Genomic DNA, 17,914 nt, shown 5'->3' with positions numbered 1-17,914 from the left:
CCGTGAAACCCAATCCGTTCAGAGAAAGGAGCTGACGGCTTGTCTCAAATGACAATGAGTGCAGAACAGAAAAGACGCAGAGGCAGTGTGTGCATGTATCATTACTTTACTGTGTAGGCTTGCTTGATAATACAATAATTGTACAGTTGTTTTGATCATCACTGACCGTTTGAACTGTTAAAGTAGGAAATATAAAAAAAATTGTATTGATATTTTGAAATAGTTAAGCTATATTACTTCCCAAATATTTTATAATGCTATATTTGTACGATTTGTATTACTGTCTTAAGGGGCGGTCACACTACACTTTACGTTCCATTGACTTCCATTCATATGCATGCGAATGCGTCAGGCCGCAAATGCAAGCTCATGCATTCCAACGTTAAAGTTTGGTGAACTCTGACCTTCGAATTCGCATTATGTGAAGACGCTTGGCCAGTAGAAGATTGATCCGTCACAGTGTGACCTCTTGTCTGAATTAAAAGAATGCATATGTTTAGTCAAGTAGAATGTATATATTTACATTCTGAATGTAGGCCTATTACTATTTGTTATATGCTGAATTCATGATTATAAAAAAAATATAAAAAACTTGTGAAAAGTCTAACGTGACCGGCTGACCGCGGCTTTATCAGATGTGTAGTGTAGTGTTCATAGCATGACTTTGAGACTCCAAGTGCAAAGCATATGAATAAAAATCATATAGGCAAAAGCAGCATCAGCAAAGCACAATCAAACACCTAAACCACAACATGTTTCAAAGCATTAAATCATGAGTGTAAATTCAACAGGTCATCTGAAACCCCGGAGGGATGATGGGAAGTTCAAAAGATTTTTCTGTTGTATTTTTATTATTATATGTTTTAATCAGGGATAAAAAGGCTAAATGTTCCTAAAGGTGCGGTCACATTTACAGATGAATTTTTTGCGGGCAAAATCCAGTCATTTTAATAGGAATCAAATAGTAATGCAAAAGATTTCACCACGGCGATTTCGCAACAGGTTCAGTTTCGAATTTGCTCTGTTGCCCAACAGACTTCTGTTTGAGCAGTGCTTCATACGTTGCTACTATTGAAAATAGACAATTTTCTCGCTAATGTGACCGCATCTATTAGTTCTAATGGTTACTGGTAGCTGTTTATATAGTTCAAATGCGCAAATGAGATTTTTGTTCAAATTATAGCATTGTGAACAGCAGGAAAAAAATAACCGTATAAGCATGCATTAGTATAGCAAAATAAATAGGCTTATCAATGTTTAAAAGGGAGGTGAAAACACTTTCCACTTAAACACTTGCGTCCAATCAAACTCTACAGTGTTTTAGCGTAAATGCACCTGTCACTTGTTAATGTTTGATAGTAATACTAATACTTTAATATGTATTATTGGGCCTGTTTGGTTTATGGTAACTGTAATAATGTTTGATTTTAAAGACATTTTTGCATGATTTATATTTTGTACTGTGTTTGGTTGCCACTTGTTGTAAAATCTGTGTTCTGAAATTGCAAAATTATGCACATATTATTGGAAGCGTCTTCCATTTCGGCTGATCTGGGGTTTATTCGGATGTCCTTATTTTCTTGTTCCTGTAGAACATAAGGGAATATGTTGTTAATGTGCTATTGAGTTAGCAAAGAGACAGTACAAGAGAGTTACATTTGCTCTACATACTGTACGTCATGTGTATAACTCAGCAGGCTTTTTCAACACATCCTCAAATACACGAAAGCAAATAGACCAGCCATCCGCACCTGTTCCCAGTTAGTGAGTTAAACACATTGGGGCCGTGACCCAGACGAAAACGCACAAGTGACAATGTCATGGGTGTCTCAAGTTGTGCCACAAGTGGGACAAATATCTAGTACATTGTCATCTATGTGACTCTCAAGGACAAGTTCACCTGAAAGATGGATTGCTGCCACTGGCTTCTTTGTTAACTTCTTCGCTAGCATCGTTGAATGAATAATAATAAACCGCAAAAGCCGGATCCCTGTCAGAATATGTGGGTGTTAAGGCGGGTAATGTGACATAATGTGATACTTTCATCCCTTCTGTAACTCTAAATATTAAACTGCTTTGCTGTGGGACATCATGCTAATCCAGTGATTCACGTCTATGCAGTGGCACAACAGAACAGCTGCGGCGGGGAATGCGATGCGTTATGATGCTGCACAGGAGGTGCTGGGTGAAATGAACACACTGGAATTATGCGGTTCGTGGAGTACCAATGCAGGAGAACAAGGTCGGTGCTTTAAATATAGCGTGGCATGATATGTGAACTAGAGATTTACAATAGCACTTCCCAGTTAGAGTTATGACTTCAGACATTTGCTGTCACCGCGCCGCTGTCAGTTAAAACACCCCCCACTGCTCCACCCTTTTTAGAGAGAAAATCTACTAAGATATTTTGAAAAATGTCTTTTTGGGCCAGTGAAAGTCAATAAGGACCCATGTAATTTTTTGGACCCCATTTGATTTTCATTTGTATTGACAAAAACAGTTAAAACATTCTTTTCAATATCTAATAAGTCTTTTGTATGTATATGAGGGTAAGTAATGACAGAAATGTTATTTTTGGTTGAATGATCACTTTAACAAATATAAAAAATGTTGACATTTGGAACTGAATGAGAGAGAAAAACAAAAAACTACAGTCACTCACCATTTGTGACGAATTTACTTTTGGCTGCGAACACCTGGGACAAAAAGCAATACAAGAGAGGGATTTGAAAAGGTCTTGCTTTAGGCATTTTTAACCTATTTTAAGATTTCATGTGAATTTGTACTGGGGATACACTTATATAAAAATGTTCACCTTTACCGGTATCCGAAAATTCTTTATATTTGAAAGCCGATAACTGATATATTGGCCGATAAATATAAATCCACATTTTTATATAATTTTTGAGTGCCTGATTACAAAAAAAAAGTCTCACCATTAAAAGCCATGTCCCAAACGCTTCAACATAAATCAAACATATACAGTGCAGTAGCCTAGTTGAAGTTTTAAAATTAATTTTACACGACTATGGCCATCTTGCCTTAAATATTTATACATTTTCCATGGATAAAATAAAATCCATTATCGGATTTAAGATATCAGACAAATTTCTTATCGGACCGATAACAAAAACACTAAAAATGAACATATATCGGCCATTACAGATATGGTGGTCGATATATTGTGCATCCCTGATTCGTACGATGTGAAACATGAAAACGAAAAAATGTATCGCGAAGGCCCACCCCTAAACATAAATGTTACAGGGCCATAAGCAGATCGTACAATTTTTTTTACAAAATGTAATGGTGCACCAAAATGTTAAATAGTTAGAAATTGCCATGAGAATGTGTTGGTATTTTTTTGATACTATTAAAAGAGCAACTGTTAATACCATTTGTGGGAAAAATAAACAGAAACTAACAAAGAACAGAAAATAAGCAAGCATACTCATTTGATCTTAATCTGACAGAATATTTTAGTCACAATGCCTGAGAAAGGGATGATGGATACAGTGGTGCTGATGGACCATAGTACAAACCAGTGTCATATACAGTATAAAATCAAGTCATATGCAGTATAAAATGAACCACTGAGACGAAAGGTTTTTTTGGAAACAGGGCCATCACTTGAATTCATGCGGCCGGAGACAAATCTTTCACATATATTCAGCTACCAAAAGACTTGCTAGTTAATTGTAAAGTGGGTGAGACAATAATTTGTGTGAAGTGAATAACAATCCATAAAATCAACAGGTGTCAGAGACCACTTTGGTACTTCCTGTTATACCTCTCAGTCTGTCAATGTCTTTTCTGGGCTGGTGAAAGGAAACAGTCAGTAAATTAAACAACTGACTTTGATGGATTAAACACTTTATTATATTTCAACCCACTCAGCTCACCTTGGCAGGTGTGGAGCCCTTTGTTTCCCATGGGCCACGTGGTTTAGTGACATCAGCTGGCTTCTGGTCCTGTCAAAACAAAATTACAAACCATCCTCCATTAGATTTGGAAATAGGTTGTTAATGGATTTTTTTTTTTATGTTTCTGTATTAAAGCTTACCTTTCTAGAGGGGGATTGAATAGAAGCAGAGGAAAAACAGTGGACAGCAGTGTGAAGGAAAAGTGAAAAGGAGAATAAAAGGCCACAGCTAGAGGAGTGGGAAGAAGATAGAGATAAAGTAAATATAGCACAATACTATAAAAAATACTGAGGGTGTGCCAGATGTTAAAACCATAATAGAATTATTACCATATATGTGACCCTGGACCACAAAACCAGTCACAAGTCGCACGGGTATATTTGTGGCAATAGCCAACAATACATTGTATGGGTCAAAATTATCGATTTTTCCTTTATGCCTAAAATCATTAGGATATTAAGTAAAGATCATGTTCCATGAAGATATTTTGTAAATTTCCTACCGTAAATATATAAAAAAAAAATTTTTTGTGAGTGGATGCAGCAAAATCGCAAACATAATTGGACAACTTTAAAGGCGATTTTCTCAATGTTTAGATTTTTTATACATATAATATATATTTCAGTAAGTACAATTTATTTTTACAGCACGCTTAAACAGCAAAACTGACCAAAGTGCTGTACCAAAGAAATTATACACAATATAATATAAAATGCATGACATACATAATACGGAAAGAATGGGAACAAATCACTTAATTTGGTCATTGTATATTACATTACAATGACCAACAAGTCACACAGTAGAGGGTAGAAATGTGGATACAATCATTTACATATCTATAATTCTAGCGTGTCTTTTTTGTGTGGTGTGTGTGTGCACGTGTGTGTGCTTGAGTTAAAGGGATATTTCAGTTGGTGCCTTCTAGACTGAGAAAAGCCAGAAAATTTATTTTTGGCTCTTGTGGATGAAAGACAACTCCCAGAATGCACTTGCTTCACTGCCCTACGAGGCCACTCCCAAGCCACGCCTACCGGTTACAGAGGGCAGAATCGGAAGAAATGATACAACTAGGCTACTAGTTGACTCAAAACTGAAAAGACGCTGTTTTATCGTGAGATCCCACCCCCTATGGGCGGGTTGAAAACATGCGGCACTAGCGCCTACTACTGGCTATAGTCTCTTAGCCTGGTTCTACCAGACTCTCGTACATTTCATTTGTACAGAGAGTCTGGCCTCTCTCCATTGACAAGCGTTAACTTCCTTGTAGGCGGGTACTCTGTTGAAGTTTAAAACTATTGGATCTGCCATAACCAATCGCTAACCTTTGGTCGTGACGTAACCCTACAACTCAAACTAGCGCACGACCTCAACGTCATCGTTCTCAGCCACTGCCTCTGTTCGCTGATTGGACCGCTGTATATCTGTATATATTTGATGTATATCTGTTAGAATATGCTTTTTCTAATAAAGAAAAAGTAGAAAAAAAGAAAACATATTTTATTCGAAAAAATTTGATTGCTGTAATTCTTAAATCTAAACCAGAGTCAGATGGGCAATTGCAATACACTAAAGACTCACTGGAGGGCCACCCTGTACCATACAGAATATAAGAGAGTTTACTTACACAACCTGTGTGAAACCATTCCTTACTGTTCCTGTGAAAGTTTTGCATTCCATGATTTCTTAGAAAATGTAGATATATAAATTCTAAAGTTAAATTATGTAAACCTAATGTTCTACCGTAAAGACGTCTTGAACACTGGGGGGTCCAAATGATTTTTTCTGTTATTAGTCTTTTTTTTATAATTAGAGGATTAAAAGGGAGCTGAAATAAAATTAAATCTAAATATTACATGAAAAACTTATAAACCTTGGCATCTAACTGAAATAATTTTAAATTGAATTACTAAAATTACACACAAAAAAAAACCTGGTATAAAAATGTATTAAACATAAATAGAATTATTAAAGAAATGATAAAATGACAAAAGCACTTCACAAAAATGTAACTTAAACTAACATTTAACATCACAAAAACTTAAACTAAATGTTTAAACTAAATTATATTAAAAAAATTAATATAAAATTATATAAATATAAGCTTTTTAAAATATTATACTATAATGGTAGGTAGGTAGGTAGGTAGGTAGGTAGGTAGATAGATAGATAGATAGATAGATAGATAGATAGATAGATAGATAGATAGATAGATAGATAGATAGATAGATAGATAGATAGATAGATAGATAGATAGATAGATAGATAGATAGATAGATAGATAGATGACAAAACCAAGACTCACTGTTTTGGCAGGTGGTTTTTCTGGTTCAGGGGCTGGTTTGGGTTCAGTGGGCTTCGGCTCTGGAGTCTTGGTTTTCCAGCTGTTAATGCGCCCAGCCACGCCGATGTTCAGACCAGCTGTTTCCTGATCGGACAGTTAGCAGGATTTTATACTTATGTTTTCAGACAAAGTAATCCTGCTGTATCGGCTTCTTTCAGCAGTCATGCACTAAAACAGTTTCTCTCCACTTGTACCTTGGTGACCGCTGGGGGGCTTGCAGGACTCGGGGTGGGATTGACCACATTCCCCTTCTCCCACATACTCTTGATGCTCCGCAGCCCTTCAGCCACAGGTACGTCCACAGGAGATTTGGGTGATCTGGTCAACTCTTTGGTCTGGTGAACAGATAAAGAGTCTCATACTGAGCTCTAAACGAGAGATGGCCGCTTTAGTGTTCACTATTCCTCACCTGAACAGCAGAAGTGTACTGCTCCAGTCTGTTTCCAATCTTGCAAACTAATGGAGTGTGTGACGTCTTCACCGGACTGGTTATATATAAAAAAACAATATCAACTCTATATCCCAGATCCCAGTATGTGGTCAACTGTTGAGTAACCGCATAAAATTACTTCTTACCTTTTTAAAGCAGATTTGTTTAGAAATTCTGCTTTCTCACCAATCTGTCAAACAAATGCAACAAATATAGTGTAAAGTGTATCACATAAAACACTATAGTACCATATCCCCAAAAAATCAGCTTTTTTGTAAGTGACGCTAGAATAGGTCAGAGAGCCACTGACTTTTGCAGAGGCGCCCTTTGGAGCGATGAATGGTGCTTTGCTCCCTTCTTTCGACGACTCCTTCTGTTTTTTTTTCTCGGCTGCCTCTGCTCGCCTTCGCTCAATCTCTTCCTTCATCTTCCTCCTCTCTTCCTGTTCATTTTAGTGGAGAGAAGACGACAAGGGCCGCATTATAATAATCAACGTGCATGATGCTCTTCACACAGAACATGTTTTTGTATTCCATTGCTCTATCTTTAAAGTCCAACTGAAATCAAAATGGACCCTATTTACTTTGTTAGCGCATATTACTAGTCTTGTGGTGAACAATTAATCCGTGCAAGTTAAAACACAGAACATTTTTTTTGGGCTTCGTAATCTTTAATCAAAATCTGAAAATGCCCCTCCCCTCTGCATTGGAGGACCTTCCCTGATGACGTAGGTTTGACGGCTTGGTTTGGGAAACGCTTAACCACTCCCCTCAAATCGTTAGTCTGTAATGAGCGAGAGATGGAGAGGAGGAGCGCTAGAGTAAAACCCTGCCCTCTGTTCAATATTCCTTTTCACTGGGAAATACGTCACAGCACTGGAGAAAAGTCGTTTGCAACTTCCGGTTCACGCGGACTTTAAATTGTCGAATGGCCCCTTAAGTCTAAAGTATACTTCAGTTTTATGCGTACGCTATGCGTACCCACATGATGCAAATTTCATCATCAGCATAGTAAGCACATACTGTACTCGTGCAGCCATCGCACGTCCTGATTTTTCAGAGTTGGAAGTGTTCCTGGGTCACAGGAACAACATTCCTGTCTGAAAATTTAGTCCTAACCATATCCCTAAACCTAACCCTACCCAACGATAAACGATAGGTGAATTTTTTTTAGAAGCACCTATACCCTGATTGTGAGCCTGAACTTGACATAAACTGTAAACTTTACTTGTCCCTCAAATCTGATTGGTCGATTAGAATGTTGTTCCAGGATCAACAAAGATTATTATCCAGGAACATGTTGCACTTGGTGAAATCAGGTTCTGCACAGCCATCACATCAAATTTTTTGTGCAGTAATTAGTTTGTTCACAAGGTGGCAACACTGGCTTGACCCGCTTTTTCACAGGCGAAAAAAACTGATGAGATAGATAGACAACAAACTACTGGAGACGGCAACAACAATAGATGCCCACGTTAAGCGCTTATGTGACGAGTAACAACTCATTTTATCTGTAATAACTTCTAGAGATACGGGACAAGGATGAAACTTTCTAGTGCGCACGTGTCGAGCGCCTGTGTTCGCACACACTATCAAATAGATACTCAAAGTCCCTTTAAAGCAGATCATTTCACTCGGCGGCCATCTTTGAAACGCCTCTCTGGCAGCTGTTTCATTCATGCAATTACAGCTCATATCTCTTTGAATGGGGAAGCATCCAATTCTCCAAAGCTGTTCACCAACCTTACGATTACATTTCGTCTTTGAAACCAATGAAATCTGACAACAACTTTCTCATAAATTTTGTTTCTAAATGCTCAAATCATGACAAAAACAGCATTTTTTAGGCAGGTTCAGCCAATGCGCATGTGCAGTCCTAAGCGTACGTCTCAGAACACAGACTGTTTCTATAGGAGCTTCCAAAGGCAGCTACAGAGACGTAATGACTTTACCAATTAGTGCTTGGCATTTCTGTTTAAAAGGTGGGACTTATTGCGCCATATTGTCCAATTCATAGTAATATGAGTGCATTGTCTTTGTATATCTAAAGTCTTTGGTATACTTTGGAAGGCTATGTGTTCGACAGTGCACAATACGCTAAAAACCGGAGTATACTTTGGGCTTTTGTCTGCTTTAGTCTTAGATTTTAATTCTTGCACATTTGATTGATTCCAATTTATACACTATTTTTACCAGATAGTACTCCAGAATATAGGACTAGCATTCCAAATATTTTTTTACTTTTTAAACCAAGAATTTGTTGGAAACCAAGAAAAAAATCAACCTCCTCTTTGGCTTTCTTTTCTGCCAGCTGCTGTTTCTTCTGCTTCTCCTCCTCCTCCAGAATCTTCTTCCTCTCCTCCCTCTTCTTCTTCAGCTCTTCCAGTTCAGCCTCGGCCACTTGCTGCTTCTGCTTCATCTTCTCCAGCACCTCGCTGTCCGTCTCGTTCCGCCGGCGCTTCAGCTCCTGAAGCTTGCGTTCTGCTTCCAGCTTGGCGATGGGATCCTGCTTCTCTGTTTCAGGAGAACGCAAGCTGGTTGGACTAAAATGTGAAGAAAAATGGCTTTATTCTCATTGTGGCTCTCCAAAAACAAATGGAATCAATTGTGAAATGACAAATTAATCTGTCTGTGCCTTAGTGTCTTCTCTGGTTTCTTGACTTTGGCGGTGCTTTCAGCTACATCTTGTGGCTTTGTTGACACTTTTAGCTTTGAATGGAGAAAGAGTAAATGAGCTTTATTATTTTATTCTCAGGTTGAGCTGTCCTTCTGTCAAACACAAACGTTCTGGTAGAGTTGTGATGCTATTTGCACCATTCACTTACTTTGTCACGCAAAAAGGTAGGTTTCGGCTTTTCCTCCACAACCTAAAGAGACAAAAACAAGCACCTTCATTTCTGTCATTAGTCTGACAGAAAGTGATTTTTCTAACATAGCAATCAGTGGGTATTGCATGGAGAATTGACCACACTGCATGCAAATTACACAGCAAAAACAGAGCAACACTAGGCAGTCTTGACACAAATATTGCATTTTCAGAACTGCATATACAGTTGCGGTCAGAATTATTGGCACCCCTAGTAAATATGATCAAAGATGGCTTTAATACTAAATCTGCATTATTTATCCTTTGATATTTCATAAAAAAAAAAATGCATTGAGGTAAAAGAATTGAAAGTGGGGGGGGGGGACACATTATGAAATAAATGCTTTGATCATATTTACCATGGATGCCAATCATTATGACCACAACTGTACATGTATAAAGCAAAGTGATATGTGATCATAAATGGGTAAATCTTATGAAAACATGTCCAGGTAACATTTCACCACAAAATCAATGAAAATTGATTAAATTATATTTTGCATGAAGAAAATTAAGCTTATTTTTAGGACTATTCATTTTTATTTTTTTTATTGTGACACCCCCAATGTAATTCCCAATATTCTCAATTCTCATTAGATTATTATTACTGTAATACATAAAAAAAATTTTATTAAGTGTATTACAGAACAAAAGTTGTGTAAAACAATGATAAACCAATATGATATATACATATATTTTGTTTTATATATTATATATCTTACAATTTTATTTATGAAAAATGAAAAATCCTTTAGGGGGTGAAATGACCTGAACATGTTCTTCACAGGTTTCATGAGATTCACGCTGTGTCCATCCAGTCAAACGGAAATGCGCATTAAAAGCGTGAGCTGTGCATACTTCTGTGATTTATGCATCACTCAGGGTAAGAGGCAAATACCTCCTCCTTTTTTGATTTGACTTTTTCTTCAAGTTTGGCCTTCGTTTCTACAGCCTCTTTCTTCCATTTAGGCTTTTCCTCAACCTCTTTCTTTGGAGTCACAGGTTTCTCTTCAACCTCTTTCTTTGGAGTCACAGGTTTCTCCTCAACCTTCTTCTTTGGCGTTGATGGTTTTTCTTCAACCTCCATCTTCAGTTGTGGTTTTTCCTCCTCTTTCTTTGGGGTTTTGGCCTTCACCTCAACTTCCCTGAATGATTTCTTTGGTGTTTCTTCAACAGCTACATGGGGTTTCTCTTGCTCTTTCATAGGTTTCTCAGCCGCCTCCTTCTCTGGAGCTTTATCTTGAATTTGAAACTTCACCTCCACAAGTTTTTCTTCAGGTTCCTTTACATGTTCTTCAGGTTCCTTTACATGTTCTTCAGGTTCCTTTACAAGTTCTTCAGGTTCCTTTACGTGTTCTTCAGGTTCCTTTACATGTTCTTCTTTCGTTACCAGCTTTTCTTTCTCAATCTCTGGTGAAGCTGACTCCACTATGACTTCCACCTCTATTTTGTCCTCTTTTCTTGATATCAGACTTTCAGATTCAACCTTTTTTTTTTCTAAATCTGTACTTGCTAAATCTACTTTTGTTTGTTCTTTAGTCTCTATATTTTCGCTAACAGATTCTTCCTAAAAATATAACACATAATTTAAAATAATTTCAGACAAAGAAATCAATTCAAAGGCATTCACCAATTTTTTTGTTATAAACTCAAAAAACGAAAGAACCTCATACCTCATCTGGTACCGCTGGTTCTTTGGGTTTCTCTTCCATGGATTCCTGTAACAAATGAAGTGTCAGAATAAACGAATAATGCAGAAACCACATGAAATGCCTCGCTAATGTACTGAACCTTCATCATAAGTTGGATGACAGCAAAAAATGTTGAGGAAATTACCTGTTCTCTGAGGTAGGACCTTTGTGGTCTGTCTTCCTCTTCTGGTTTGTCTATCTTCTCGGAAGATTCTTTAGGTTCGTCTGCTGCTGTAAATGACATTGGATCCTCCTTTACTGCGACTGTCTCCTCAACCTCCACGTTGCTTTCCTCTATCTTTTCCTCCTCTTTTATCTCTTCCTTTTCCTCCTCTTTCATCTCTTCCTTTTCCTTCCAGGAATTGGTTTCTGTTGAGGAAATGTCATTTTGGGAGGAGTCTAGTTTGTCGTTTCTACGACTTGGCTCGTCCTCTGTGGTGACAGTTTCATCCGTGATGGTGGGATCAAGTTCCTTCTGTCTCTCCAAAGCTTCCTTCATCCTTTTCTGTCTCCGCTCCTCTCTCTTGGCGATCTTCTCCAAGAGAGCCTGATCATCATCCTCAGCTGGAGCAGAACTAGAGATCAATGAGGACGTCTCTGTACTGAAAACAACACCATTATCAGTGTAGCCAAGTGCTTTTATGAGTTATACAAATATTTTAGATTTTATATCAGGCTTTAGTTAAGTTTATAATTACGTATAATTACATTACATTAAACAAGTTTACTTTTTTTTATGTAGTACGGAGCTCCACACATGACATGCAAAAATATGTATGTCATGTTAAGAATTTGTTCCCTTGTTTTAATTCATTCCCTCATTTTAGTAAATCGTGGCCATGTTACACTTATTTGTAAATTGAGGCAACAAATTCTTAATTTGTAGCCACGATTTAACTAAAACAAGGGAACGAATGAATAAAATGAGGGAATGAATTCTCAATTCATGGCCACAATATTTACATACATATTTTTTTCCAGCATTTCATGTGCAGTGCTTTGTAATACGACAGCTTTTTTAAACAAAATGTATGAAAAAAAATGCTTTTGGATGGATCTACCTGTTTGTTTCTGTTGTTGTGTTACTCAACTCCTCATTCTCCATATTGCGCAGGCGTTCCTGACGGGCTCGCCTCCTACGCTCCCGGGCCACTTCCTCATCTTCATCATGAGAGTTCATCCTGTAGAGGCGGTGGGACACAGACGTGAGTTAAGACTCTCATTCTTCTGTATGAATGCAGACAGACAACACTGACAGATTTATGAACGCTTTTGGCTCAGCACTGAAAGAGCTTGTGAGAAATAAACATCACCCCGAAGAGTCGATAATGATAATACAACCAAATGTAAGCTTAAGAGTCTACAAAAAAATATGATTTTTTAAGCTAAAAGAGTAGAAATTCATTTTTGAGTCATATGCATAAAAATTTATTATTATTATTAAATTATTTAAATTGAATAATTGTATTAATTAACATACTTAAAAATATTCTTTAAATTAAAATGTATTATTTAATTGTATTATTTTATTTATTTGTTTAAAACATTAAAACATTGACCATGCTAAGTGTGGTTGTTTATCTATAATATTGTTAAATATTTTTTTTTTAAGTAAAAAGTATAAATGACCATATAATTTAAGGTAAAAATCTATATTATCCTCAACGAGACAATATATGTACTTTTACAATAAAGTACTGTTTGTAAATACAAAATGTGAGTTATTTTATAATTTATAATAAAAAAAAAAACTGTAGAAATTTTTTCCCAGAAGTCTCTATATTACTATGGAAAGGCTAACTTTTAATTTATCATATGACTTTCATCCTCTAGCATCCTCTAAATGTTCTTCAATTTGCAATATTTATTATAATCATATACAGCATTGAAATGGTATAACCACAAACACGGCAATGCAATGTCAATACAAAAAACAAAAAACATTTTTTTTTAAGACCCTGAGATTCATATAAACAGTTTCTTGTGTTTATTTATGTTTGGTTTACCAGCTTGCTTAAGATACCGGTCAGACCCGACAACCTCAACTGCAACTAAATCTTTGAGGCATGGGAGTACACAGAGAGAGGTTTGGACTGCAATCTGAGGGGAAAGCTTTGTTAGCATCCTAGCGTCATGGTAAATTAGCCAGATTGTAAACTTAGATGCCAAATGTGCTTTTTCCCCTTAGAGTTGCCTCATTGTCGGTCTCAGATGTTGCACCCACAATGTCGTGCTCAGATTCTCCCTCTTTCTGCTGAAGTTGAGCGAGTCCGGCCTGGCTTGAGTTTGTCATGGCATGTTGGTGTTTATAAGGCAGTGAGAGCACTTGAAATGACCAATTGATGGAGGATGGGTTTTATTTTTTTCCCCCCATCTCCTCTTCACTTCCCTTCCCAATCATTTGCAGATGTTGTAGATGATAGAGAGAAACCCATAACAGGGACCGCAATTTTGTTTCTCAGACCAAAAAGCGGAAATCCGAAACAATCCGGTCCTCTCAGGGAGTTCCACTCGAAAAAGGTCATCCAAAAAGACAGTCAGATGGAGTATCTGTGATTTTCTTGGAAGAATACAGTGCGCCTTTTGTAAGAAGTGTTTCTGGATGAATACAATAGCTTTCAGACCTCCAGTGCTACAGATGAAATGCAATGAGAGATTGAGGGAGAAAGCTCACACTCCTGAGAGATACTGAAACATTATGGCTGAATCTTGGACTAAAAGCAGCAGTCAAAACATTCCAAAGTCTGTGGAGTTTCCTTTACCTGCGGCACATTTGACAACCCTTTAAAAGATAACCTGGGCTGCGTTTCCCAACAGCATTCCCAATAGCTGTGCTTGTTTCATTTCACATAATATTTCATGTTCATTTATTATAATGTACAGTCAATCTGTCATGATCACAAAATAAATTCCTCCTGGGCGATAAAAGATGCCTCTGCTTAATAACAGGACATCATACCACAATATATTCAAAATATGAATATTATACTGCAAAGAAATTCATAGTTTTAAAGGTAAAATAATGTAATTTTCTATAAAAAAAACATTTATTTTATTTATAATTTATAGTATTTCAATATTAGTTTAAAATAATTTACTCTTTTTTAAATAGAAAAAATATATATCATTTACAGTGAAAATCTATATTAAATTTAACATTAAGTAATTTGTAAGTACAAAATACAAGTAATTTAAAAAAAAACAGTATAAGAATTCCTTTCAGTACTATAGAAAGGCCACTAATGATGACCAATAATTCATCGTGTGACCTTCACCATCCTCTAAATATGCACTGATACAATAGTTTGAAATAATGTTTGGACGCTGCCATTGTGGCACAAAATGAATGTAAAATGAATCCATATAATTCACATGCTGAATACTGTAAATAAAGTAGAAGCCACAGCATTTCTTTGACAGTCTAGTTCATACTCGGATGTTTGAAAATTTAATTGGACACGATTATGATGGCTTTATTTTGAAGTGGTTATATTGAAAGAGCAAACACATTCAGAAAATATGCTGATGCATCTGGTGAGCTGTTTAATCAAGCACAAGGGATTTATTGGCGATGCCATGATCACTTCCTTTGACACAAATATGCGGGTTCTCTCCGTCGCTGTTTTGAACTGGAAACCATGACAGGCGGCTGGGATTTGAGGGAGTTTGGATTCTTTAGCATCAATAATTTTCATAGAGAATATGTCTTTTCCAGATATGATTCCAATAAAGTTTGTTTTCTCCACTACAAAGCCAGTGGATGTGGTCGAAATGCCTTGAGGTTTCTTTCTTGAGACTCATCCATCTCAATAAAGTTTTTCTCTGGGTCATTCCAGCACATATGCACTGAACAGCTTCTGAGACCAGACTGAAATATGACATTGTGCAGCAGAAGAGAAATATATCGCCCTCACTCAGAGTTTAACATGCACACAAAAAAAGCAGAAAGTGTCAGAATTCATCATTTCTCTTGATGAAAGGCTTTTATTAAGGCGTGGTGGATTTGGCTTGGGATTTCAACTGGATTTGAAAGTGATTTTTATTAAAGGTTTGATTTCCTTTTTAGATCGGCTTGTTGCCATAATGAAGCTTAAAAGTGATTTGTGTGTGTGTGTGTGTAATTTTTAGTCTATTTTCTCATAGTTTAATGTGCTTAGACCACAGGGTCAAAGACAAATAAGACATATCTGATAATGAAAAGGAAAGATCTTTTAAAACATGCCAGGTTCTAAGAAATTATCTTTTTACATTCAAGTTGGTTTTATATGGTTTTAACCTTTTTTTTTTTTTACTTCTTTTTTTTTGTAATTGAATATTAGAATATTTAAATATAGTTTTCTAGGTAAAGTATATATTTTTTTAGAAATATAATGTTAATTCACAAATATCATTGTTTTTTTTGGAGAGTTACACCACACAAATATATATTTTTAAATATAGAAATATTGCAGTGTAAATGCATTCATGCCACATCTGAGCTGAAATAAATAAATAAATAAACATCTGAGCTGAAATAAATAAATTATTAAACGGTCTGTAAATATATCTAAATACCAATTCAGATGCGGCTTTTCACAAAAAAAAGACTGGCCGTTGTAGCCTAAAAGTTTTTGTGTAATAAATTCTGTTGAATCAAATAATGTCTATTTGATGCTTTTCTCATTTAATACAATAATGACTTTAAATAATTTTTGTGATTAATTTGTGAAAATTTGTGTGTATATATAAATGTATGTGTGTGTATATATATATATATATATATATATATATATATATATATATATACACTCACCTAAAGGATTATTAGGAACACCATACTAATACTGTGTTTGACCCCCTTTCGCCTTCAGAACTGCCTTAATTCTACGTGGCATTGATTCAACAAGGTGCTGAAAGCATTCTTTAGAAATGTTGGCCCATATTGATAGGATAGCATCTTGCAGTTGATGGAGATTTGTGGGATGCACATCCAGGGCACGAAGCTCCCGTTCCACCACATCCCAAAGATGCTCTATTGGGTTGAGATCTGGTGACTGTGGGGGCCATTTTGGTACAGTGAGCTCATTGTCATGTTCAAGAAACCAATTTGAAATGATTCGAGCTTTGTGACATGGTGCATTATCCTGCTGGAAGTAGCCATCAGAGGATGGGTACATGGTGGTCATAAAGGGATGGACATGGTCAGAAACAATGCTCAGGTAGGCCGTGGCATTTAAACGATGCCCAATTGGCACTAAGGGGCCTAAAGTGTGCCAAGAAAACATCCCCCACACCATTACACCACCACCACCAGCCTGCACAGTGGTAACAAGGCATGATGGATCCATGTTCTCATTCTGTTTACGCCAAATTCTGACTCTACCATCTGAATGTCTCAACAGAAATCGAGACTCATCAGACCAGGCAACATTTTTCCAGTCTTCAACTGTCCAATTTTGGTGAGCTTGTGCAAATTGTAGCCTCTTTTTCCTATTTGTAGTGGAGATGAGTGGTACCCGGTGGGGTCTTCTGCTGTTGTAGCCCATCCGCCTCAAGGTTGTGCGTGTTGTGGCTTCACAGATGCTTTGCTGCATACCTGGGTTGTAACGAGTGGTTATTTCAGTCAAAGTTGCTCTTCTATCAGCTTGAATCAGTCGGCCCATTCTCCTCTGACCTCTAGCATCAACAAGGCATTTTCGCCCACAGGACTGCCGCATACTGGATGTTTTTCCCTTTTCACACCATTCTTTGTAAACCCTAGAAATGGTTGTGCGTGAAAATCCCAGTAACTGAGCAGATTGTGAAATACTCAGACCGGCCCGTCTGGCACCAACAACCGTGCCACGCTCAAAATTGCTTAAATCACCTTTCTTTCCCATTCTGACATTCAGTTTGGAGTTCAGGAGATTGTCTTGACCAGGACCACACCCCTAAATGCATTGAAGCAACTGCCATGTGATTGGTTGATTAGATAATTGCATTAATGAGAAATTGAACAGGTGTTCCTAATAATCCTTTAGGTGAGTGTATATATATATATATATATATACACGTATGTGTATATATATGTATATATATTAGGGCATATATGAAATTACCCAAAAAAAGATAATTTAAACTAAGTCATTATTGTGTTCAATGAAAAAAACATCAAATAGAAGGTAGCTTTAGAAATAAATATATATAATAAAATATATTTTTTAATTCTTTCCAAGACTTCTATTATTTTAATGAGGCTCTTTATTCATTATGATATCAGGACAGTTGTGATTTTTTACTTTTTGCCATCTAAAAAAATATCCAAATGAATTTTAAGAAATTAAAAACATGCTTATCATACAAGAAGTGTCAGTCTTTCAAAATGAAATGTATTTTTCATGCATTTTTAATTAATTAAAATAAACCATAGAGTCCCTTCTTTAACCAGAGAGTCTTATCCTCCTTTATCTGAATATTTATCACAAAGACTTTTGTATAAAAAGAAAAAAAAATCTCGCTGTAAACACTGTAATCTTCTAGACCCTAAATATTGCAATTGCAGAAACGGAAAACATGTAAAGTGTAAGACTAACAGTGTATGTTATCATTAGAACATCTTCTGCAGCCTTGCCACGGACACCGTCCATTAACCATCTATGCTAAAATATGATCAAATGTGCTGACAGTCATGTGTAACATTAGT

The 17,914-nt window shown here is 36.5% G+C and overlaps 1 protein-coding gene across 4 annotated transcripts in view; it reads right to left on the bottom strand.

The window, feature by feature from the left end:
- Positions 1–91: 91 nt before the first annotated feature.
- Positions 92–17,914, bottom strand: part of cald1b (caldesmon 1b) — a 29,888-nt gene continuing 12,065 nt past the window's right edge. For 2 of the 4 annotated variants that reach the window (XM_084396881.1, XM_084396882.1), the window contains exons 3-17: positions 12,315–12,434; positions 11,399–11,855; positions 11,236–11,280; positions 10,461–11,129; positions 9,522–9,563; positions 9,332–9,405; positions 8,981–9,239; positions 7,008–7,139; positions 6,844–6,887; positions 6,677–6,752; positions 6,462–6,602; positions 6,229–6,351; positions 3,903–3,971; positions 2,663–2,696; positions 92–1,586 (exon numbers count right to left, since the gene is read on the bottom strand). In XM_084396881.1, the coding sequence (XP_084253007.1) occupies positions 1,573–1,586; positions 2,663–2,696; positions 3,903–3,971; positions 6,229–6,351; positions 6,462–6,602; positions 6,677–6,752; positions 6,844–6,887; positions 7,008–7,139; positions 8,981–9,239; positions 9,332–9,405; positions 9,522–9,563; positions 10,461–11,129; positions 11,236–11,280; positions 11,399–11,855; positions 12,315–12,434 (2,299 nt within the window). In that variant the 3' untranslated portion in view covers positions 92–1,572. Of the gene's footprint in view, positions 1,587–2,662; positions 2,697–3,790; positions 3,819–3,902; positions 3,972–6,228; positions 6,352–6,461; positions 6,603–6,676; positions 6,753–6,843; positions 6,888–7,007; positions 7,140–8,980; positions 9,240–9,331; positions 9,406–9,521; positions 9,564–10,460; positions 11,130–11,235; positions 11,281–11,398; positions 11,856–12,314; positions 12,435–17,914 lie in introns of all 4 variants that reach the window. The other 2 variants (XM_084396883.1, XM_084396884.1) reach the window with 2 other exon arrangements.

Source organism: Rutilus rutilus (assembly GCF_951802725.1).
Source record: "Rutilus rutilus genome assembly, chromosome: 23".
Classification (NCBI taxonomy): domain Eukaryota; kingdom Metazoa; phylum Chordata; class Actinopteri; order Cypriniformes; family Leuciscidae; genus Rutilus; species Rutilus rutilus.
The sequence above is the reverse complement of the archived record's forward strand: the minus strand, read 5'-3'. Positions and strand labels throughout refer to the sequence as shown.